The 24,337-nt window shown below is 39.6% G+C and overlaps 1 protein-coding gene across 8 annotated transcripts; it reads left to right on the forward strand.

Annotated features, from left to right (window-relative positions):
- The first annotated feature begins 265 nt into the window (after positions 1 to 265).
- Positions 266 to 19,793, forward strand: MANEA (mannosidase endo-alpha). 8 transcript variants are annotated; one of them, XM_070733229.1, is made up of 5 exons: positions 266 to 466; positions 8,094 to 8,681; positions 12,691 to 12,800; positions 16,221 to 16,297; positions 18,862 to 19,793. In XM_070733229.1, exons 2-5 carry the CDS (start codon positions 8,138 to 8,140, stop codon positions 19,496 to 19,498), a joined length of 1,368 nt encoding a protein of 455 aa, XP_070589330.1. In that variant the 5' UTR covers positions 266 to 466; positions 8,094 to 8,137; the 3' UTR covers positions 19,499 to 19,793. The 8 variants fall into 8 exon arrangements, with proteins under 8 accessions (XP_070589330.1, XP_070589331.1, XP_070589333.1 ...); XM_070733230.1 differs by having other exon boundaries at positions 291 to 337; XM_070733232.1 differs by having other exon boundaries at positions 456 to 747.
- Positions 19,794 to 24,337: the final 4,544 nt, after the last annotated feature.

Raw genomic sequence — 24,337 nt, forward strand, 5'->3', positions numbered from 1 at the left:
TTTCCGTGGAGGTTAAAAAAAACCCCACAGTTGGGAACTTCTGAGCACTTTGATCAAGAGGCCCGCGAACGGACGCTTCTGCGAGGAAATGAATTGCCAGGCTTGCGAACTCAGGTCGCGAGACCGCCCGACGCTTCCGGAGAAAAAGAAGAAGAAGAAAAAAGCCCGAAGATAGTTCGGTTGTGCCAACAAAGAAAGAGAAGGCGTGATCAGAGTAACATTACTGCTTTCCTGGAGTTTTAAGGGCAACGTGCCTTCTACCTTAGGAACTGCGCATGCTCCGACGGAGCGGAGGACGACCGCAAGCTAGGGGGAGCCAACTCCGAAAAGAGGCTTGGTAATCCTGACCCTGTGTTTCCTCCCCCGGATCGATCCATTTTTAATCCCCCCCCCCCCATACACACACACTCCGCCTCCCCTTCTTTCGAATCCTGGCTTGAACTTTTCAGTCCGGTTCTGCAGACGGGTGAGTAGCGAAGGTGAAAGGCGCCTGGAGGAACCGCTTGGCTGCGGATGCCGCCTCCGCCTCCGCCGCCTCCTCGTCCTCTCCTGCGATCTTCCCATTATCCCGCTTGCTTGGGGATAACGCGGAGGGGGCGGGGAGTCTTTGGGGAGGGAGGATAGAAACTCCCCCCCCCCCACCGCCACCACCTTTCTTCCCATCGGTTGCGGGGAAGGAGAAACCCAGCCTCTGCTTGCGCAGCCCTTGCGGGGGATCTCGAGTGGGAAGAGGGCTCCCTCGGTCAGGTGCAGAGCTATTAAAAGCAGCAAACCAGGGAGCTTTTGTGCTGGCTGTGTGTAGAGGGATAATTAGGCCAGGTATCGGTTACTCAGATTGGGTGGTTATAAGAATATCAGGTTTGTGTTTGTTTGTGTGCGTGTGTCTATGGAGATTCTCAGTTATCCAGGTCATGGTTGTCCCAAATATGTTTTCTTCTTCAAGAGGCAACTGGACTTTCTGGGTTTTCTTTGAAGAGGTTTCACTTCTCATCCAAGAAGCTTCTTCAGTTCCTTTGTGTGTGTATGTGTATGAGAGAGAGAGAGAGGTGGGGGGGAGGCAGAGTTATCTGGAGAGGTGAGACCCAAGTTTATCCAGCTTTATCCTTGAGGACTTCCTGAATGTATCCATAAGGAAAGCTTTTTGCCTTAAGCTTCCTAGGTGATTGTTCTGGACTTCCATCTCCTTTCTATAGCTTGGGATTTCTCAGTGGTCTCCTTTTCATCTGCCAAAAAGGATCGGGGTCGCGCAGTGGTTAGAGTTCAGCACAGCAGGCTACTTCAGCTAACTGCTAGCTGTAGTTCAGCAATTCAAATCTCACTCCTCTGCTCAATAATAATAATAATTAATAATAATAATTTATTAGATATACAAATCTCTCTGCCCTTCTCTGAAAACTCAGCCTTTCATCTTTCCGAGGTGAGTTAAATTAGGACCCTGATTGTTGGGGCAATAGGCTGATTCTATAAACTGCTGAGAGAGGGCTGTAAAAGCACTACGAAGCGGTCTATAAGTCCAACAATCTGTGTATTGCTATTGCTATCCTCACGGCTGAACTTGAAGAAGTGCATTTCAGGATTAGCCAAAGGTCAATTTCTTGAAATGAGAGTGTGTGTGTATGGTTCAATGTGGGACCCAGCCACGGCTATATCTAACCTAGATCTCCTGGCCTTTTATAGTCTTGATACATGTCTTGTGATGCATAAGCTTTTGTCAACTATTATGAAGATGCTAATGCCTTAACACATTTATGCCTTTAAAATATATATATTTATTTAATGTATCATGAATATCTCTTCTGTTCTGGAAACTGCTTCATAGCATTATTGTAACAAGGAAAAACATGAACATGGGCAAAGTATGGTAGAGATTTGGGCCATGCAACATTTCCTGCTTGGGCAGGGGGTTGAACTCGATGGCCTTCATGGTCCCTTTCAACTCTTACAATCAATCAATCAAGAAAGAAAGAAAGAAAGAAAGAAAGAAAGAAAGAATTTTTAGATTTAAAGACATAAAGGTGCACTTTTTATATTGTAATACATATGATTTTTTTTTTGCCACCATAACAGGTTCTTCTCTTACAAATAGCAGCAATCTGCAAGTCATTATAGGAGACATATTTTTATTTATCTGTGGGGCAGCTGCTTTTACAAGTGGTAGAGAATACCCCTCTGAGCTTCAAATCCAAAATGCTACATGATTCTAATAAAGATTATCCTTTTTTAAAAAAAATGATACAAATGAATACAATGTAGGCATTTACCCAACCTTCTAAAAAGAATTTATTCCTTAAAGTTACTCTTCCAGTATTTTGCTTGTGCATAATATTGCTTCCCTCAGTCCTCTGAAGCAGAAAAATCATCTTTCATTTTCTGTTGATGAAAGTCATGATGTTAGTGGAAGATCTCAATCAGAGTTTGCCTTGTTTTTCTACATATTCAAATTATCATTGGGTATTTTTTTATGTTCTACATATATATTGCATTCAGTTCCTTAGTTGTCAATTTTGCTGACTTATGTTTCCCTGGAATTGGGCGTATTGCATATTGCAAGACTTGTAAAATATTGTTGAGCTGCTTTGGATGATGCAAACTATGCAATAAATAAAGAAACCCTGATATTCTGTTAATGAGGCCTAATATTATCTTCAATTTTGTCCCTGTGACTACTGAACTACAAACTTTTGAAAAATAGTAAACCACAAGTTATAGGCAGATATGCTGACTTCTAACCTTCCTGCAACTAATGGTAGATCACTAGGGATTGATCATTAAATGTTTATGTTTTGAAAGCCATAACAACTCTTATTCTCCACCCTCCTATGTTTTTATTAGATTAGAAAGCACGCATGGGAAACATTCCGATTCTCTTTATCTAATCTAATTTTTCTTGGCTTTTAGCCGAAGTGAAATTGTCAAAGGCAAATGAATTATGTCTTGCCTTCCTGCATTATGTATCTTTGTGACAACATATGTCATGTTCTCCATGATAATAGATTATATTTCAATGTAAATCTATATGTAAAATCTCAACATCGTTAATGCTGTTTATTCTGTGTGGAGAATAAGTTATTTTCTTTTATCTCAACATTCAGTCCATTATGTTTTACATTTGTCCAAACTATTTATTACACATTTAAAATGATACAACAATCATAAAAATACATAAAAACAGTGAGTCTCAGGGAAATACTAATTTGGGGGGGAAAAACAGATTCGAAACCTTGATTTGTGTTGCTTAATGATCAAATTATTTTACAGTTGAAGTTTTAATACTGTAAAAATTATTATAAATCATTATAATAATACAAAAATCAGAATTCTGAACAATGTTGAATTACAGAAGTAAACCAGATGAAGAAATTGTCCTTAAAATTCTGGGTAGATTATCGCTGTTCCAGACAGAACCAGTGCATAATTTGGAGTTTCTCTTGCAGTCTCAAAGAGTAAATTTGACCAAATCCAGAGTGATCTTGAGCCAGACCGTCTCAGTCCAACCCACCTCATATGATTGCGGGAAAAATAAGAGAAAGAAAATGTATTACATATGCTTCCTGCCTTGAGCTATTTATTTATTTTTTAATTAAAAATCTTGAAAGCTACAGCTGCAGGTGCACATGATATATCCATATAACAGTAGCACTTTATGAGTTGTGTTACCTTCCAGTATTTGATTTTCAGATACAATTCAAACTCAAATTTCCAGCTACAAAATCCTTCATGATCCAGGGCTAGGTTATTCTGGATTGTCACTTATCTCCGGTTATTTCTCTCCATCCCATACATCCAACAGAGTGGGCATGGTTTCTTGTATAAATAAACCATGGCATGCAAGGGGACCAAAAAGTATGCTTTCTCTGTAATATTATTATTATTGTTATTATTTATTAGGTTTGTATGCCGCCCCTCTCCGGAGACTCGGAGCGGCCTCTGCCCTAAGAAGAAGGGTTTATTCTCTCACCAAATTCATATAGGCCTGGCCCTGCAAGCCTTTCATTAGGCTTTGAAAATCTGGCTTGTCTCCCAGGTCTTGGGACAGGTTCTTACACGGGCTCATTCTTCAAAAATTAAGAGAATTAGCATGGTTGGCTTAGACATGTAATTTTTTGCATTTGTTTTAGGGTTTTGTTATGGCTTTCATTTGTTTATTTGTTTGTAATTCATTGTTGGAATTCCTAGTTGGTTGGGAATATAAATTGGGAAATGTATGGAAATGCTTCATCCTTTGCATCAGAGGTGGGATTCTGCAGGTTCTGACCAGTTCTAGAGAACCGGTAGTGGAAATGTTGAGCAGTTCAGAGAACTGGTAAATACTACCTCTGACTAGTCTAGTGTCTGCCTCCCGAGTCCCAGCTGATCTGGTGGAAATGGAGATTTTGCAGTGACCTTCCCCTGGAGTGGGGAAGGAATGGAGATTTTACAGTATCGTTCCCCTACCATGCTCACTGAGCCACGCCCACCAAGCCACGCCCACAGAACCTGTAGTAAAAAAAATTCAATCCCACCACTGCTTTGCATTTTGTCTCCATGTTACAGATAGTAAAGTAGATGTGTGCCAGAATTGAGATGTTTTATTCTTTTTCTGCTGGCTTGAACATACCAATCCTTTGAGACTAGTAGTGAGGAAAGCTAAGGGTATACGCTTGCATTACAGTGGTTCTTCTTGTCAGAGAAATCACATACCATAAATGGTTTTGGATTTTCCCATCCTCTTCAATCCTCAAAGTACTAATAATGGGAAAAGCAGAACTGTGCTCAGCGTCAGAATAGAAATTTAAATAGTGCATGCTTCAGAGAGGCAGATGTATTCCTAAATCACTATTTGAGTATGGAGGGAGTATGTCTGATATATTTTCCCCAATGCACCTTTTAAGATATTGCAAAAGCCAAATTTGAGATTTTTTTTCTTATTGGAAAATGATTCAGCAGGATCAAATATTTAAAGAGTAGTATCTATCTGTCAATTTGAATTAACCGGCTATGAAGCTATGTCTTGTAAAAAGTGCACATATTGTTTGATAACGAGTCTTGACACCTTTTTTCTTTTGAATAAATGCAGTTTGGACAAGATGTTCATATCTGTCTATCTATCTCTTTATATCCAAATGAGATGTTTAAAGTTGTAGAAATAAAGAGAGGTGTGTCAACTAGGAGGCAATGAAGTACTTATGGAGAACATGGCAAATAGAAGACCAAGCTGCCTTCTTTCATAAGTCAGTGAAGCCATGCCTGTTTTTTACTTTTGTGTTCTTTTCTCTCTCACTCTGCTTTATCTTTCAACCTGTTAGATATTGTCCTGGTTTGGAACTGTTTTATCTTTTAAAGATAAAGGGCTTCTTGTCTCAATGTTATAACAGTTGCTTTATGTGTTGAGGATCCCAGGCAGGCAAACAATGAAAGAAACATTGTTGCTTTGGTCCATGAGATCCCTGGCTTTCATGACTCATAAACAAATGCACTGAAAATGAACAACACTGAATTTATAATTCTGCCTTCCTTGCCTCTGAATCTCCTCATTTCCCTACCCAAAAAATCAGCCAGAGACATTTTCAGATAGCCTGGGATGCTGTTTAAGTAAATTGTAGTTTCTGCAGGCCAGCAAAAGGGGGGAGGCAGTCGAGGGATGCCTCCTGCAGCACCCTGAGATGGGGGTGCACTCCCCATGTCCCATCTTCGACCTGGATGGCCACCTGTAGCATTTGTTGTGGATCCCTGCGCCCCATTTTGGCCGGCAGAGTGCTGCAGGAGGCAATCTAGGCTGAAAACAATGCATGGGGGGGGGGAACCCATTTTCACTAGCAGAGAGGCCCCATTTTTGCTAGGAGAGGCACTATGAGCCGGTCTTCTACGATTTCCAGGCTGGTCCCACAGGCCAGATTTAAGCATGGGGTCTTGAGTTGGACACCCCTGAGATAGTGCCTACACCTCCCCAAAATGGGTCCAAAGATGGACTGCAAAAATGGTGGAAGGTCTTAAGCATAAAACCTATCTGGAAAGGCTTAATGAACTCAATCTGTATAGTCTGGAGGACAGAATGGAAAGGGGGGACATGATCGAGAAACATTTAAATATGTTAAAAGGTTAAATAAGGTTCAGGAGAGAAGTGTTTTTAATAGGAAAGTGAACACAAGAACAAGGGGGCACAATCTGAGGTTAGTTGGGGGAAAGATCAGAAGCAACATGAGAAAATATTATTTTACTGAAAGAACTTCCAGCAGACGTGGTTGGTAAAACTGAATTTAAACACGCCTGGGATAAACATATATCCATCCTAAGATAAAATACAGGAAATGGTATAGGGGTAGACTAGATGGACCATGAGGTCTTTTTCTGCCATCAATCTTCTATGTTTCTATGTTTCCCAATTATTTAGGCTTGAGAAGGGCTTTCAGCTACTCAGATAACTTTCAATTCTTTCATATGCTCATTGTACAACTTGTTAAACTAGTTTGCAAGCAATTGCAACAAGCAAGGGAAGACTGACTGACTGACTGAACGAACAGGGAGTGAGACTAATAAAGCGAGGAAGAGCTTTTCTCCATTGCAGCACTGCTGTTGTCTGAACAAAGCTACCTTCAATCTTTCTATTTGTAACCCTGAGCATCTATTGTGTTCTTTCATGTATTATTAGCTTCTTTGCAAGCAACAGCTAGAAGCATGATTTGTCTTGCTGTTTTCCATCCTTAATGCTTTTTGCAAAACAGCAGATATCTTCCTAAGTCAGCTCCTTCTTAACTTCTCATTTTTGCTTTGCTTTTCCACTTTTAACGGAATTACTTTCGTTTATGTTTTAAGGTCAACAGTAAAAATACTCCACATAGCAATACAAATTCTTAATTTCCTGAAACAATAAAACATAGAGCTGGAAGAAATAATTAGATAACTAAGATGGAGTGGCTGTGGGTTTTGCCCCCCAAGGACAATTCCATCTGTCTGTCCACTACCCTGGGGGGGATTATTGACCCCCCCTCAGAGAGGGTCCGCAACTTGGACATCCTCAATCCACAGCTTACATTAGAGAACCATTTTTCAGCTGTGGCAAGGGGGGCATTTGCCCAGGTTCGCCTGGTGCACCAGTTGTGGCCCTATCTGGACTGGAACTCACTACTCACAATCACCCATGCCCTCATCACCTCGAGGCTCGACTACTGTAATGCTCTCTACATGGGGCTACCTTTGAAGAATGTTCAGAAACTTCAGATCATGGAGAATGCAGCTGCGAGAGCAATCGTGGGCTTCCCCAGGTATGCCCATGTTACACCAACACTCCGCAGTCTGCATTGGTTGCCGATCAGTTTCCGGTCACAATTCAGACCAGAATATCTCCGGGACCACCTTCTGCCACACGAATCCCAGTGACCGGTTAAGTCCCACAGAGTTGGCCTTCTCCGGGTCCCGTCGACGAAACAATGTCATCTGGCGGGACCCAGGAGAAGAGCCTTCTCTGTGGCGACCCCGACCCTCTGGAATCAACTCCCTCCGGAGACTGCCCCCAACCTCCTTGCCTTTCGTAAACTCCTCAAAACCCACCTCTGTCATAAGGCATGGGGAAATTTATTCCCCTGGGCCATTCCCGCTTTGTGTATGAGATGCATCATTGTCTTTTATATTAAGGGTTTTAAAGAGTTTTTAAGTATTGGATTTGTATTGTTTCTGTTGTGAGCCATTTCGAGTCTACGGAGAGGGGCAGCATACAAAATAAATAAATAAACAAATAAACAAGCAAGCTCAGTATTCTCTGTCTCTAATATTAACGTCTTCCTTACAATAAATTATTTTTATTTCTATCTTGGAGGTTAGGGAAGATTCAGATTTTTTTGATAGAATTGCCAATGGATCATAATAACATGAAAAAGAGAGAATTGTAGCCTTAAAGAATTGGAGTGCCATAATCAATATTGATAGTATTGAACTAGATGTTAAGTTCAACATAAATCAGTTCAGTGTTTTCCTATGTTAAGATGTATTCAGGGTTTACAAAATTTTAGGTCATGTATAAATAATAAATAATTTTATAATGTTAGAGTGAATTTGTGTTAGTTGATTGCAAAATTTAAAACTCTACGGTCATGTGTTGTTGTTTTTCCTGTTTACAGGCAGCTGGACGCTTCCTACTTATGTCTTGAACTACCATGAAATCATGGCAAGATTTCGCAGGAGAACATGCATCGTTTTGCTGCTTTTTATTTTATTTATTTGCTCTATAATGATGGCACTGAAAACTCTGAGACCAGAAAGAGTTGGGTTTGGAGATCCATTTGGTCTTGGCCTGTTACCAGATTTTCAGCAACAGACAACACATTTAAAAAAGAAGTTCGGCATGCATAAAGGAGCAAAAGGAGACAGTTTCCCACGGACCAAAAGTGTTCATCCCCTACCGGTGAATCTCAAAACATCTACAGCTTCTGTAAGAAAAATGGAAGAGCAACCTCCTCCAAATTATAACTTCCATGTATTTTACTACAGCTGGTATGGGACTCCACAGTTTGATGGAAAATATGTTCACTGGAACCACCCTCTATTGACACACTGGGATCCAAAAATTGCAAGTGGGTATCCAAAAGGCAGACACAACCCTCCAGAAGATATTGGATCAAGCTTCTACCCAGAACTTGGACCTTATAGCTCTAGAGACCCATCTGTGATAGAAGCTCACATGAAGCAAATGAGATCAGCATCCATTGGTAAATATTCCATCTCTTTTCCTCTTGCTTCCCCACCACCAGAAAGCTCATGTGTCTGTCCTACATCCCTTTGCTTGCTTTCTTGCTCTCTCCTCTCAAAGCCTTGCAATCTTCATCTTATCCTTCCAGGCCATTTATTCACCTTCTGAACTAATTTATTCACCTTCTGCAGTGTTCTGCCCCCTTCCCCCGTTATCTTTACTCATTCTCAGAAAACTCCCCTAAAACAAATTGGTTGCTTGGTTGCTTTATAGTAATGGTCATCTCAGTAACACCTCTGCTTTGTGAGCTGCATGGCTTGTGAGTTTGTATCTTGGTGCAATTCAAGGTAGTGGTAGTTAACCATAATCTTCACTGTATGGTGTAGAACCTGATTTACTTCAGGGACTGCTGACCTATAAAGCGCTTCATAGCACCGGACCAGATTATCTCCGGGACCGCCTTCTGCCGCACGAATCCCAGCGACCAGTTAGGTCCCACAGAGTCGGCCTTCTCCAAGTCCCGTCAACTAAACAATGTCATTTGGCGGGACCCGGGGGAAGAGCCTTCTCTGTGGTGGCCCCGGCTCTCTGAAACCAACTCCCCCCAGAGATTAGAATAGCCCCCACCCTCCTTGCCTTTCGTAAGCTCCTTAAAACCCACCTCTGCCGTCAGGCATGGGGGAACTGAGATATTCTTTCCCCCTAGGCTTCTACAATTTATGCATGGTATGTTTGTATGTATGACTGGTTTTATAATAAGGGTTTTTAGTTGTTTTAATATTGGATTGTTACATGCTGTTTTTATCACTGTTGTTAGCTGCCCTGAGTCCACAGAGAGGGGTGGCATACAAATCCAATCAATCAATCAATCAATCAATCAATAATAAAATAAAATAAATAAAATTAAAATAAATAAAATCAAAATAAATAAAATAAATAAAATAAAATAAATAAAATAAAATAAAATCTCCCTGATTGGTTCCATCAGGATCAATGTGTTCCAGGCTCCTTCAATTAAACAATGTCATCTGTTAGGACTTAGGAAGCATGCTTGCTCTGTACCAGTGCCTGCCTTCTAGAATAAGGTTCCCCCAAGATCCAGAGGCCTTCCGCCCATGCTGGTGGCCTTAAAGACCTGGTTCTTCACTTAAGGCTTAGCAAAATGGAGGGAAACCGCTTCATTCCATTCCTGTCCAATGTTTGTTCTTGCCATATTTTTTGTGTATTTATTTATTTTACTCTTTATTGTTATATTTCCCTTGAGTAATTCTCATTTAGTGACCGTGCCGGGTCCCCAAGGACACTGAACCTGCTTTATCCCCCACTGAATTCCACACAGTCCAGTCCTTCTTCTCCCCTCACAATCCCTCACTTTAAAGAACTGAGAAGAACAGGCCTCTCTTGTTGAGCCATGTGGGAGAATTATACAAGTTGTGTCTTTTTTGATCCAATCACCTGTGCAGCCTAGCAATGAAGCGGCTGACCTGCATGATTGGTTGGCTTGGGAAAGTTCTGTGTTTGGCAAAGAAATGTTTAATTCACTAGCAAAGCAGCCCTTTACTTATAAAAGCTACACAGCTCAAACAAATAAAGGGAACACTCAAATAACACATCCTAGATCTGAATGAATGAAATATTCTCATTGAATACTTTGTTCTGTACAAAGTTGAATGGGCTGACAACAAAATGAAATTGACTGTCAATCAGTGTGGCTTCGTAAGTGGACAGTTTTATTTCACAGAAGTTACTTGGAGTTATATTCTGTTGTTTAAGTGTTCCCTTTATTTTTTTGAGCAGTATACTTTTATATTGGCTCAGTTTAATTTCTTTACACAAAGTTGCAGTTTAACAATTCTTAAGCACCCCATTATTACCACTCAAAGTTGTTTCTATTGTTAATATTTATTTTACTATTTATTATTATATTTTCCTTGTTTTAGTATGGGCAATTCTCATTAGTGACATTGATTGGGACCAGAATTTATTTTTTTTTTTTGCTAAATTATGCAGTTGTAAAGTGCAACTTCATTTGATTGTTCCAGTTAGAAGAGCAGTTCCAATAGTCCCCAATTGCTGTTATTAAGCAAATCACTGTTGGTCATAAAGTGAGGACCTCATGTGACCTTGACTTCTCACTTCCTGTCAGCTTCCCCATTGACATTGTTTGCAGGAAGCTGATAGGAAAAGTCATGTATCATAACTGTTGAATGCTGCAGTGGTTGAAACTTTGAGGGCCAGTCATATAATAAGTGTATACTATCACTGAACAATATAAAGGATCGTATTAACAAAGACCATAAGTAGCTTTTATTAAAAAAGCAGCAGAAAAAGATATTTCCATCTGTTCCAAAACACAGCTGTGTTGTTGTTGTAGGTAAAATAAAACAGACAAGTGCTGTCCTAATGCCCTCTAGAAAGCCATAGCTGATTTTGCTATTGTTAAATGATACTAAGCAGTTAATTGATCCAGTTTTTGGAATGTGGCTTTCACTGCGGCATACAAACCTAATGTGATTTCTGAGCTGATGGAAAATGTGCACCCCAGATCTGCTTGATATGATCATTTAGAATAAATTGCATAGATCTTTTCCTCAGTGACTGAGTAAAAAGCCACAGAGTTCTGTAGTATAGAATGTCACTTGATAACCTGGCCTGTAATTTCAAACATGAGCTCTTCTTATCGCGCCCTTCCTTTATATGTTAGGATTTATCCTATCTTGTTACTCATGGCTTCTTTTGCCAGTTATTTATTAATAAATCAAAATTACACCAAGTCAACTTTTGACTGTATATAATATATAAGCAATCTAATACAGTGCCAACAAAAGAAAATGATAGCCCTGAGATTAACATATCAAACTCAGCAACACAAATTTCCTAGCCTACAACCCGAGAAAAAGCCTGATGTTCAAGACCAGTTTTAAAGGATGTCAGGATCAGGGCATCTTAATTTTTTGGGAAATACTATTTAACAAAGCAGACATTCCAAGAGAGTAATCATCAGAAGAGCTACTTTTAAAGATGGGGGGTGTCCCCTCTTTCCTACTTTAGAGGATTGGCAGAAAGAATGAGAGAAAGGCAGTGACCCAGATAGTGATGATAGTTAGGCCCTAGATTTGATAAGACTTTGTGGGTCAAAAACAGCAAACATAATTTATACCTGGAAGCTTAGCTGGCAATCAATGCACTTCACACACCAGAGAGAATTAGAACATCAATCACCACTGCTTTCTGGACCAGCTGTAGTTTCCAAGCAGTCTTGGAGGGCCGTCTTCAGGGGTGGGCTACTGCCCAGATGGGGTGGAATGCAGTGGGGTAGGAAAAATGGAGCTCCACCCCTGAGAACCCAATTTGCACTGAAAGCTGTTAAAAGAAAATGTCCTGCATAAGCCATGCCCACAGTGTGGTAGTAAAAATTTTGGTAGCCCTTCAATGGCCGCCTTATATTGAGAGCGTTGTAGTAGTCCACATGGGAGGCGATTATGACTAGTGTCATTAGTGACTATGTCATTATTGGCAACAGAGACTAATCATTAGTCTATAGTGACTATGTAAAAGGATTCCCAGTTAAGAAAAGAGTGCAGTGGTGCAACCGATGAATCTAAAGGAAAGCCTCCCTAGAGATAGCTGCCAGTTGCTCTTTGAGGAGGAATCGAGTCCAGGACAACCTTCAAATCGTGAACTTTGGAAAATGCTATCCAATTTAAAGATGAAAAGTCCTTGATGCATTTCTTGGTCAGCTTCAGGCTCAAATGGACAGCTGGTACAATCAGCATATTAATGATACTCAATCTCAACAGATGCTTGGCCCAAAGGCTTCATGTAGATGTTAAACAGGAGAGGTGACAGCACTGAGCCTTGTGGCAGTCCACACGTCATCAGCCTTTTATAACTGAAGTGGCTTTTAGGAAACTTTAAATAAAAGCTTCAAAATGTGGCTGTTAGTTCTGTGAGATTTAAAAAAAAACATTTGAGGGAAGAGTGTCAATTCAAATTTATAATGAAAAGGTAAATGCTTTATTCCTTAGGTGTTTTGGCTCTTTCCTGGTACCCACCTGTTATGGCTGATGAAAATGGAGATCCCACTGATGGGCTTGTGCCTATAATTTTGGATATTGCACACAAGTATAAATTAAAGGTATAGTATTTGAAATTTGTAAAAAACTAGCTGTAATGGGTTGAATAAAATAGTCTAGGTTGTTATAGCAACAAAGTTTGTTGATATTTTATATCCATTTCTCTCAGATTCAATTCCATTGAATTCAGTTGGACTAGTTCTGAATACACATTTATAATTGTACTATGAAATATCATTAATAATTTATTTCGGTAAAAGACTGCTTACAAAATGCTACGTTGTTGCCTTCCCTGAGTTACATATATGCAAACTGACTGCAAACTGTCCTATCTTTTAAATGAATTCATTTACCACTCTAGTTATAAAGCTATTGGAAGCAGTTGTAGAGTCATCTTCTTAAAAGCCACACTTACCGTATTTTTCGCTCTATAAGACGCACCTGCTGATAAGACGCACCTAGATTTTAGAGGAGGAAAATAGAACAAAAATATTTTGAGCCAAAAAGTAGCTATCACACATGAGCAAGTTCTTGCATCCATAATTCTATCCTTTCTATGTCTTCCTCCCTCTTTGTTCCTCCCTCTTTCCTTTCTATCTCTCCCTCCCTCTTTCCTTTCTATCTCTCCCTCCCTCTTTCCTCCCTCCCTTTTTCCTTTCTATCTCTCCCTCCCTCTTTCCTTTCTATCTTTCTTTCCCCCTGCCTTTCTCCAAGCCCTTCCTTTTCCCTCTCCCTAACTACCCCCTTCTCCCTCCTTTCTATCTCTCCCTCCCCCTTTCTCTCTCCCTTCCTTCATCTTTCATTCCCTCTCTCTCCATCCCTCTTCCTTTCTCTCTTCCTTCCTCCCTCTTTTTTGTTCTTTCTCTCTCCCTCCTTCCTTCCCTCTATGTCTTTCCCTCCCCCTTCTTCCCCCCTCTCTTTCTCTTTCTCTTTCTCTTGCTTTCTTTCCCTGTCTTTCTCTCTTGCTTACTTTCTCGCTTTCTTTCTCATTCTTTCTCCCCTCCTTTCTTTCTCTCTCTCTTTCTCTCTCGTTCACCACGCCGGCAACAGAGAGAAAAAGAGAGAGAGAGAGAGGGAGAGAGAGTGGAGGGCGCCGTTGTCTTCACCTCTTCCCGACAGCTCTGCAGCGAAGAGGAAACAGTCGCGCACCGCCTCCCGGGAGCCCAGCCGATTTTTGGAGCCGTTTTGTTTTCAGCTGGGCTCCCGGGAGGCGGAGCGTGGCCGGGGTACCGTGTCTTCGCCTCCGCGCGCTGCCTCCGCCCCGGCCGAAAACAAAACGGCTCCAAAAGTCGGCCGGGCTCCCGGGACGTGGTGCGCGACTGTTTCCTCTTCGCTGCAGAGCCACACGGAGGCGAAGACACGGTGCCCGGCCACGCTCCGCCTCCCGGGAGCCCAGCTGAAAACAAAACGGCTCCAAAAATCGGCTGGGCTCCCGGGAGGCGGAGCGTGGCCGGGCACCGTGTCTTCACCTCCGTGTGGCTCTGCAGCGAAGAGGAAACAGTCGCGCACCGCCTCCCGGGAGCCCGGCCGACTTTTGGAGCCATTTTGTTTTCGGCCAGGCGGAGGCAGCACGCGGAGGCGAAGACACGGTGAATGGTGCTTCGAGACCTCCCCGCCTCCTGAAGCGATTCCCGTAGCCTTCCCAAAGGCTCGGAACCGCCAACGCTCCTCCTGTGCCGCTCCGCCTCCTAAACCTGCGCGGTGGAGGCGTCCCCCCGGCCGAGCACTCCCGGAGGCCGAAAGGCGCGGCTCTCTTCAGGGTTGGGAAGAGGAGAGGCGGCGACAGAGGCGGGACACTTTTGGTGAGTATATCGCCGCCCCCCCTCTGCTCCAGCGCCTCCCCCCCCTCCCTGCCTGCAGCTTCGCTCCATAAGACGCCGCTGATTTTTCATCCTACTTTGGGAGGAAAAAAACTGCGTCTTATGGAGCGAAAAATACGGTACCTCTCTTAATTGAAAGCAAATATTACTAAATATTACCCACTGACTCACCAGGAAGTTTCAACCCAGCTTGCAGCTGCTGAGCCATCAAACCACATCCACCCACCAGTATTTATAGAGGGAAGGCAGCCCAGGTCTCACTGTGTTCGCCCTAGAACAAGGACAGAAGCATCAGCCTGAAGATGACGAGTGGGACCTCATCGAAACGTCGCCAGAAGTCTCTGAATCCTACACGGGAAGAAACCCGAATATGCCAAGACCTTCATACCTGTACCCGTGAAAATCTACAAAAACATATTTGTTCCTAGGGACAAACTCCGAATTCTTTGGAAAATGAAATAATTGTCCTTAGTCAAAACTGAAATAATAATTGACTTTAAAAATAAATACAAGAATTTAAAAAATAATTGGCATGTATTTGAAAAATCTAAGGTACAGTTTCCTTAAATCTAATCATAATTAGGTTATTTAAGTATGAAAATATTATTTTAAATATTATTTAAATATTTTGTCCTAACCCAGAATTGGAGATGACACAATTCCATCTCTGATTCTGAGGAACAGACAACATGAACCCTGGCTAGAAATAATGTGAAAAAATGGCTAGCTTAGCCTCTTTAGTAATGAGCTGTCATCATTGCCAGTTATCTCTTCCTTTCAAAAGATAAGGTAGATTAGGGAGGCAGGGCAGATGTGCTGGGGAAAATTGTTTGCTAATAAGGTAAATCCAATTACATATTCAGGTATAAATTGTTGGACTGGAAAATTTAATAATTTGAACTGTCCAAACCTTAAAATCGATCCCAACACTAATTAAAACTGAATGTTTAATAATTTAAGTATTTCTTGCAAATCAGTACTTTTTTCCCCCCTGGAGACATTAATATCTTGAAATGCTGTTTCCCTGATAAAATAATCATCTAGTGAATTTAATATTAGATGACTCAGTGCCTCTACAGGTTTGCACAAGGCTTTGAAACTTTCGGGTAGCAGATATGCCTCAAAAATGAATCTTAAATGGCAATGACACTGAGACTCTTGATCATTTGAAATTCCAATCACATTTCTCTTTTCACTGTCAGCACATTTAAATTTGCTCTTCAGATTTGAGTTGGCAATGCGCTTATCTTATCTCTTTCTATGGAGAGATTTAAAACATTACAGCATTGTCCTTAGGTGACAATAGAGGAAAACAACCAGTAGTTTTAATACTAAAGAGCTATTAACTTTCTGTTGGTGATAGCCTTTCTTTCTGGTTTAATTAATAATGGCAGCCATATATATATTGACCTTGCAACATAGAGCATTTTTATTCTGTGTTTGTATCAAATACCTATGCTTTTCATTTTTGAATCAATCTGTGTTGGGTAACGACAGGGCAAACTCCATTCCCGTGTAAATAACTAAAACTTTCTTTTTCTACTAAACTTGCAACAGAAATAATCTGTTCTTCATAAATAGAGGGCTACTGACTTCAAGATTTTTTCTGCTGTTTTGAGACATTCCATTTTTTAAACTAAAATAATCATTTTTATGTTTCAGGTCGCTTTCCACATTGAGCCATATAAAGACAGAGATGACCGTAGCATGTACAGCAATGTCAAATATATTATAGACAAGTAAGAACTTGGTGCAATATTTGAATATCAATATGATAATTTTATTCTGTCTCAGCTGACTTTATTATCTATATGTTTCAGGGTGGTTTATCAATTAAAAATCGATTCCTTGTCAATAGACACAGTTCTCATTAAAATAACCTGAACTCCTGTTCTTTTTGTTCAAATTCACAATAGTAATATAACATTGCTTTTTTGTTACTGTGTCATGCAGCAACAAATAGGGGGTTACAAGCAGAACAATTTGGTAATTCTATCTTCCTAATAAGATTATATTTATTAAATTTGCTTTGCTGAGTTACAGTTAATTGTGTGTAACTGTAACAATGCAGTCCACGAGCTGCATTGGCTACTGATTGGTCTCCATACGCAATTTAAAGTGTTGGTTATTGCCTATAAAGCCCTACATGGCTTAGGACCAGATTACTTACTGGACCATGTACTGCCTCATGTGTCCCAGCAGCTGGTTAGAGCCCACAGAGTTGGCCTTCTCCAGGTCCTGTCAGCCAAGCAATGTCGCCTGGTGGGGCGTAGGGGAAGAGCCTTCTCTGTGGCAGCCCCGGCGCTTTGGAATCAATTCCCCCCACCTTCCTTGCCTTCTGTAAGACTCTAAAAATGCATCTTTGCCAGCAAGCCTGGGGCTGTTGAACACTGCCACTCTGCTCTGGCTGACAGTATGAGTCAAGGATTGTGATTGGATTCTAAGAAAGAAGAGTGGCTTAAAAAATGGAATCATGATAAGATATGGAGGAGAATAAGAAGACAAATTAAGGAATGGAAAGGAAAATATCTATCAATAACAAAATGAACACAAGCATCTAAGATGTTGATCTTACCAAAATTAATCTACTTAATTACAAGCGCTGCCAGTGGAGATCCACACAGAACAATTAAAGGGATGGGATAGAGTACTGAGAGAATGGATCTTTGGAAGGAAAAGAGTAAGAGTAACATTGAAGACAGTATATATAAACAAGAGCCATTTGGGATGGGGACTACTGAATATACAATATTATTATGAAAACTTTCAAATAAAACAGTTACTAGAATTGGACCAAAGAGAGGAGAAATGGGTGAAATTAGAAAATGAGGTGAACAAGGGACTAGGAAAAGAAAGTATACAAGATTCAAATTTAAATGAAATAAGTAAGAAAACTATAAGACCCAGGAAAGTAACATTTAAACTATTGAGTAGAAGGCAGAAAGAGTGGAAGCAAGGAATATCAAAATAGGCATATTTAAGAAGTGTAATAGGGAGGAGTGCAAAAGAGTTAGAAATAAATGGGTATAATCAAATAAAATGTTTATATAAAGAAGGGGTGAATTAATGAAAATCAATGAGATAATATGAATAGGTGGGCCCCAAAATTGGTTAAGATGGAGTGAGCTACTAGATAAGATAAAAACAGGTCTGAGAGAAAATAAAATAGATATAATTTTGAAATATAGAGAGAAAGGATTAAGAGGAGTAAAGGTCATATATAAATTAATGACAGATGATAAGGAATATATGCTGAATCAAATTAAGAATAAATGGAGTAAGGATTTTAATTTAACAGACGAAAGCATAGAAGGAATAATGAGAGGGATACAAAAAATTAAAATAGAGAAGTTTCAGGAAATGGAAAGGAAAATATATCTAAAATAATAATAATAATAATAATAATAATAATAATAATAATAATAATAATAATAATAATTTATTAGATTTGTATGCCGCCCCTCTCCGAAGACTCGGAGAGAACTCCTGCCCATTTGGCATATATGATTGGAGGACTAAGCCCTAAATGCTGGCATTGTGGTCGTGCAGTGGGATGGTACACACATCTTTGGTGGGAATGTGAGGAGATTAAAAAGTTCTGGAATTGCGGGTAGGATGGGACATAATAGAAGGAGGTATTAAAGAAACTCAAGGAATGAAAACAGAAGAACAAGAAGTATTAAGGGCTTTGATAAAAGCTGCTCATGCAACTATAGTATATGGATGGAAGGATAAAAGTAAATGGACACTAAAACAATGGAATTAATATATATTTGAACAAGTACAAATGGAAATAACTCATATTATCTCACTGAACTGTTCATGGGATGAAAAAGCTGAAAGGATAAGGAAAAAATGGAAACTTTATTTTGCATGGGTGGAAAAAGATATGGCCAATGAAGACATAAAGAAGAAATTGTCTAGAACTCTGACCTGGCTGGGATTGTGAATAAGAAGAAGTGAGGGAAGGGAGGGCGAGGGTTAAGGATGAAAAGTATGAAACTTAAAATATTTATTTTTAAAGGATTATGATTGGATTTATATATATGTTTTTTAATTGATGGGGGTTTTAGGTTTGTATTGGGTTTCTTTACATTTTGTATTTTTTGTACTGACTTTGTAAGCCACCCTGAGTCCGCTGAACAAAGGCGGCCTAGAAATCCAATAAATAAATAAATAAATACCTATTTATGACATTTGAAATGAAATATAATTGAGAAAAGAGGCAGGAAGAGTAACTTTTAAGATGACTACAAACGTATATATGAAACATTTACTTTCTTTTTTGCTTGTTTACTTTTAGATATGGAGGCCATCCAGCTTTTTACAGGCATAAAGTCAGTACAGGTAGAACACTTCCCATGTTCTATGTTTATGATTCTTACATCACAATCCCAGAAATGTGGGCAAACCTGCTCACAGTATCAGGATCTCAAAGTATACGTAATACACCCTATGACAGCTTATTCATTGCCCTTCTTGTCGAAGAAAAACATAAACATGAAATTCACCGAAGTGGCTTTGACGGAATTTACACCTATTTTGCCACAAACGGCTTCTCTTATGGTTCAAGCCATCATAATTGGCCCAGTTTGAAAGCTTTCTGTGACATAAAAAACTTAATGTTTATTCCAAGTGTGGGCCCAGGCTACATAGATACCAGCATCCGACCATGGAACAATCACAACACACGCAATCGTGTCAATGGGAAATATTACGAGACGGCATTCAGTGCTGCGCTTCTAGTAAGACCCGAAATCATTTCCATCACCTCTTTTAATGAATGGCACGAAGGGACTCAGATTGAAAAGGCCATTCCTAAAAAGACAGATTTGACAACTTATCTGGATTATCAGCCGCATAAACCAAATATTTATCTGGAGCTTACTCACAAGTGGTCCGAAAAATATAGCAAAGAAAAGGAACAGTGGCTTACATGAGTTGCTGTTGTGATTGAGATTTTGACAATGGATCTATCGCTGATAGATTGGGAAGATGATGTGAGGAAGTGATTTGACTATTTCTACAGCTTTGTTATAGAAAGTTTTCACTTTAAGGAACAAAGGTAACAACAAGCAATACTATCCCTTCAGTTACTTTATTACATGTTGGCCATGCTTAATATTGTATATATTATTCTGTACTATAAGTACTGTTTCCAAAGTATTTGAATGGTGGTACAAATAGACTGTTAAAGAGCTAAATTGGCTGCAATTAAAATAGTCACATAAGCTATTTGCATGCATCTGATTGGTGTGGGGGCAGGGGGAAACCCCTCAAAGGAAAACAAGTTTAGGGCCCATTTCAAATACAATTTAAAAAGCTGTAGTTCAGAAATTACTTCAAGTAAACATAGTACTCATATCCAATTCTTTCTCAGCAAACCTTTTGGATCAGAAGCTTGGAACAATTATGTACAAAGATATTTATCCTAGTCTATTGAAGAGTAATGTGTATATGATGCATGACACTGTAAAGAGAGGAATTTCTCTGGGAACCTTTTAGTTCAAGAACCACTTAAAATTGTGCTATGTAAGAGCACAGTGTTGGGGTCCTGCTCAAATTTTGTTTAATCTCCAGGTGGATAGCTGGAATTGGAAATAAATTCCCTGTTACTATTTTTACTGTGCTTTTCAGAACGTGAAAAACCTTTTATTTGCATCTACTTTATTAAAATCAAGGAGGAAAGTGAAATTTTCATTATATTCCTAGACAATAATAATTTCAGTGTAGCTATTTCTAAGATTGCCACCCACTTTTTAATGTGAATCACTGCAATTAAAATTAGGGAATTCCCCCCTCCCAAAAGAAAAGGTTGAGGGAAGGAGCGATTAAAGTAATTACCAACTAAAATTGAAATACAGTGTTCCCTCGATTTTCGCAGGGGATGTGTTCGAGACCACCCACGAAAGTCAAATTTCCGCGAAGTAGAGATGCGGAAGTAAATACACCATTTTGGGCTATGAACAGTATCACAAGCCTTCCCTTAACACTTTAAACCCCTAAATTACCATTTCCCATTCCCTTAACAACCATTTACTCACCATTATTACTGGTACTCACCATTGAATAAGACACTTAGTGATCCTGATATTTATAAACATAGTTATTTATTAAAAATAATTATTTTTTTTGTTATTTATTTTCAAAAATTATTAGTTTGGCGATCATCGGGCGGGAAAAACCATGGTATAGAAAAAAAAAACCATGAAGTATTTTTTTTATTAATATTTTTTGAAAAACCGTGGTATAGGCTATTCACAAAGTTCGAACCCGCGAAAATCGAGGGAACACTGTATTGGGAAATTTAAAGTGTCATTCAATTTATTCATATAATAGTCTGTTCTGGAAGAGGGACTTTTAACTGGAAGAGCTGTTCCTAATACAGAGAGCTTAAAAGCCACATTTAGTTCTGTTCGAAATATCAGAATGTTTTGCTGAGGGTTTTTTTAAAAGAAAATGGTCTAGCACCATGATGGCGGACCTATGGCACATGTACTATAGGTGGCATGCAGAGCCATAGTTGAGGACATGAGAGGGGTTGCCCCATGTCAGCTCCAGTGCACATGGGTGAACTGACCAGCTGATTTTCACCTTTGGGAAAGGCTGTTTTTGCCCACCCCAGACTCTGGAGTGCGAAAAACGGTCCAACAGGAAAAGCAGGAGTTTAGAAAAACGAACTTCTGGTTTGCCCGTTGGGCCGTTTTCTGCACTTTGGAGCCTGGGGGTGAAAAATAGCCCAATGGGGGGGATGCATGTTGATGCACGCATGCACAGTGTGGTGCACATGGGAGGCGTGTTTGCACACACTCCCATTTTTGGCACAAAAGAAGAGAAAAGTTCACCATCACTGATATAGCAGAATATTTTACTTCCAAGAACAGGCTCAGAATATGTTGTCATTGGACATTCATTGTTTTGGGTACAAATAGTCCTCAAGATACAAGGTCATTTCATAAACATTCAAAGTTATACCAGATTCCCCCCCCCAAAAAAAAAATAACCCACTACATATGACCCTGTTTCAAAGTTACATATTCTGCAAAGTCCACCTGGTCATTTGCAGAGATGCTGCAGTGTACCCAGCTGTATCTCCCCCACATACATGCACCCTGCCTTGCCAGGTCCTCAAGGACACTGGACCTGCTTTGCCCCCCACTGGATTCCACATGGTCTTTCTCTTCCCCTCACAATCCCTCACTTTACCTTGTGAAGATTTATAGAGCTGAGGAGTTAGAGGGAGAGAATGAGAACAGACCTCTCTTGCTGGGCCTTGTGGGAGTTGTGTCTTTTTTGACCCAATCCAAGCCTAGCAAATGAAGCAATTGACCTGCAGGGTTGGTTGGCTTGGGAAAGTTCTGTTTTTGGCAAAGAAATGTTTAAATTGCTAGCAAAGCAGTCCTTTTATCTATGAAAGCTACTTTTATATTGACTCGTTTTAATTTCTTTTCACAAAGACGCAGTTTAATGATTCTTAGCACCCTATTATTATCACTCAAATCTGTTTATATTGTTTTTAAAAAATCCGTAAGTATAAAAATTAATCTGCAACTTAAATTTGCTTCCATGAAAAGCAAGTTTAATAAAAAGCAACACTTTTTTGTTGAGCCATTCCAAATACAATAACCTTTTGCAATCTGAGTGTCAAAAACTATTCACGTGGATTCTTGTAGTGTGAATGTTATTCCAGTAAAAGCTACATGATGTGGTATTTTTTTATTTTTGCTAGCGATGGACAAACTCTTCCAACTGGGCCTGAGAAAATAGTTTTACGCATTAAAAAAGAAAAACTACCTTGCTTTATTTTGCATTTTGTTCTAAACCTAATTTTGCAATCTGTTTGAGCTTCTAGGAATCTTACTAGAAGCAGAATGGGCCGAGATATTCTTTTGCTGCAACATTCTATCTGCTTCTTCTTTTTCACTTCTCTTATTTTCCTGGCCACAAAAATAACTGCTGCAATGGCGCTATTTCTGGTTTTAGTTGAAGAATGGTGCAGATGCATCTCTTGAAATCCCTTCACTAATATTGCCATCTGCGGCCAAATGGCCAAAAAAAGGTGAGATGGAAGCCATGTTCTTGGCCTATTTCTTCCGCTATTTCTCCCTTTGGCTTTTTAGCAATTGATAAATATTTGAGGAGTTGAAGCTAATGAATTCAGGTTTTTTAGGCATAGTAATAATAGAAATATCACATTTTGCTATTATTCCCCCCACCCCACAATGGATCTAGCATTAGTCACCTACCAGAGGAAGTAATGCAATCACTTTTTTAAAAAGACATGCAATTTGATATGATTAGCTGTAATAAAAGACATTGTTCTCTACCAGTTTTGTAACTGTTTCTGTAAAAGTAAACGGATCATTGCATTTTAGTATATATCTCTATAACAGATACATAAGGCTTAGATACCAATGGATATCTGTGAACTAAAACAGCGGATCCCAACCTTTCCAGCTCCATGGACCGATGGGGGTCAGCCAGGGGCTGGGGGAGGGATTGATTTCGCACATAAAACCTAATCCTGTGCAAGCGCAAAAAGAGCTTCACACATTCACTCACCGCTTGTGCGTACCAATTGCCTACAGGCAACAAACCATAGTGGTCCATTGACCAGGAATTTGGACCCCTGCAATAAAGAACAATATAGATATATTGTAAAGTGATTTTTTTGTAATGCAAATTGTGGATTGAATTTTATATTTCCTACCTAATTGTAGGTTATAGCAAATGCATACAAACCACACTATATAACCATAGATAACAATGTTAAGGTTTAAGTTTGTTATGAAACTCAAATTTCATAGATGCCAGGAAAGAGCTTTATTAATGCTATTTTGTTGCCAGAAGAAAATTTAAGTGGTTATTGTTTATTTATTATATCATTTATTAATTGCTACAAATGTTTTATGACTTGTCCCTTGCAAGAAGGGATAGGCAGTCTGCCAGTGGCAGAGAGCTTTGTTGAGCAACAGCAGACAAGATTATACAATTGAGTTTAGTTGCAAAATGGCCAATTCATCTGCCCCTTCGGAGTAAGTACAATTTTAAGGGAGGAAATGAAAACACATGCTTACATCTCTGTCCTTCGATTTATAGATCTTCCCAGAATGGAAATACATGCTGAAATGTTTTATCCACTTTTAATGACATCACTATGTCATCACAATATGTTGAACAGTGTGCTGACTGATCAGAGTAAGCATGCTTGGAATTGGATTACTGATATCTTAAGATGTTTCCAAAAATTTGACACCTTCGTGTAGAGCGTTTACAGTATTTTTAAAATAAATAACACTTCAAAGAAGGCCAGATGTCATATTGACAGAATGAAGAAGCTTAAGGATATCACAAAGCTTAAGGATATCATGAAAGGAAAAGCAGATTCTTAATTACTTTATTGGTCTACTCTTAATGCCAGAGAAAGAGAAAGCTCTTGTCAGAAGAAGTTTCCACTCTGTATGGTTATGAGTTTTTACTTGACTTGTCATATTCTATTCATAGTTAGGAATTTAGGAATAATCAAGCTCTGAAAACAACATAGCTATTTCCTTAGGTTCTTTGAATAATCAGGTCAGTTAGCTAAGAGCAGAGGTCTTCAAACTTTAAAACTTGTGGATTGCAACTTCCAGAATTCTCCAGCCAGCTATACTATGTTGGCTGGAGAATTCTGGGAGTTGCAGTCCACAAATCTTAAAGTTGCTAAGTTTAAAGACCTCTAGCTAAGAGTGTATCATTTATTTTTCACTTCCGTTTGCTCACTTGGAAATACGGCAAAC

The sequence above is a fragment of the Erythrolamprus reginae genome, chromosome 1 (genome assembly GCF_031021105.1).
Source record: "Erythrolamprus reginae isolate rEryReg1 chromosome 1, rEryReg1.hap1, whole genome shotgun sequence".
NCBI lineage: Eukaryota > Metazoa > Chordata > Lepidosauria > Squamata > Dipsadidae > Erythrolamprus > Erythrolamprus reginae.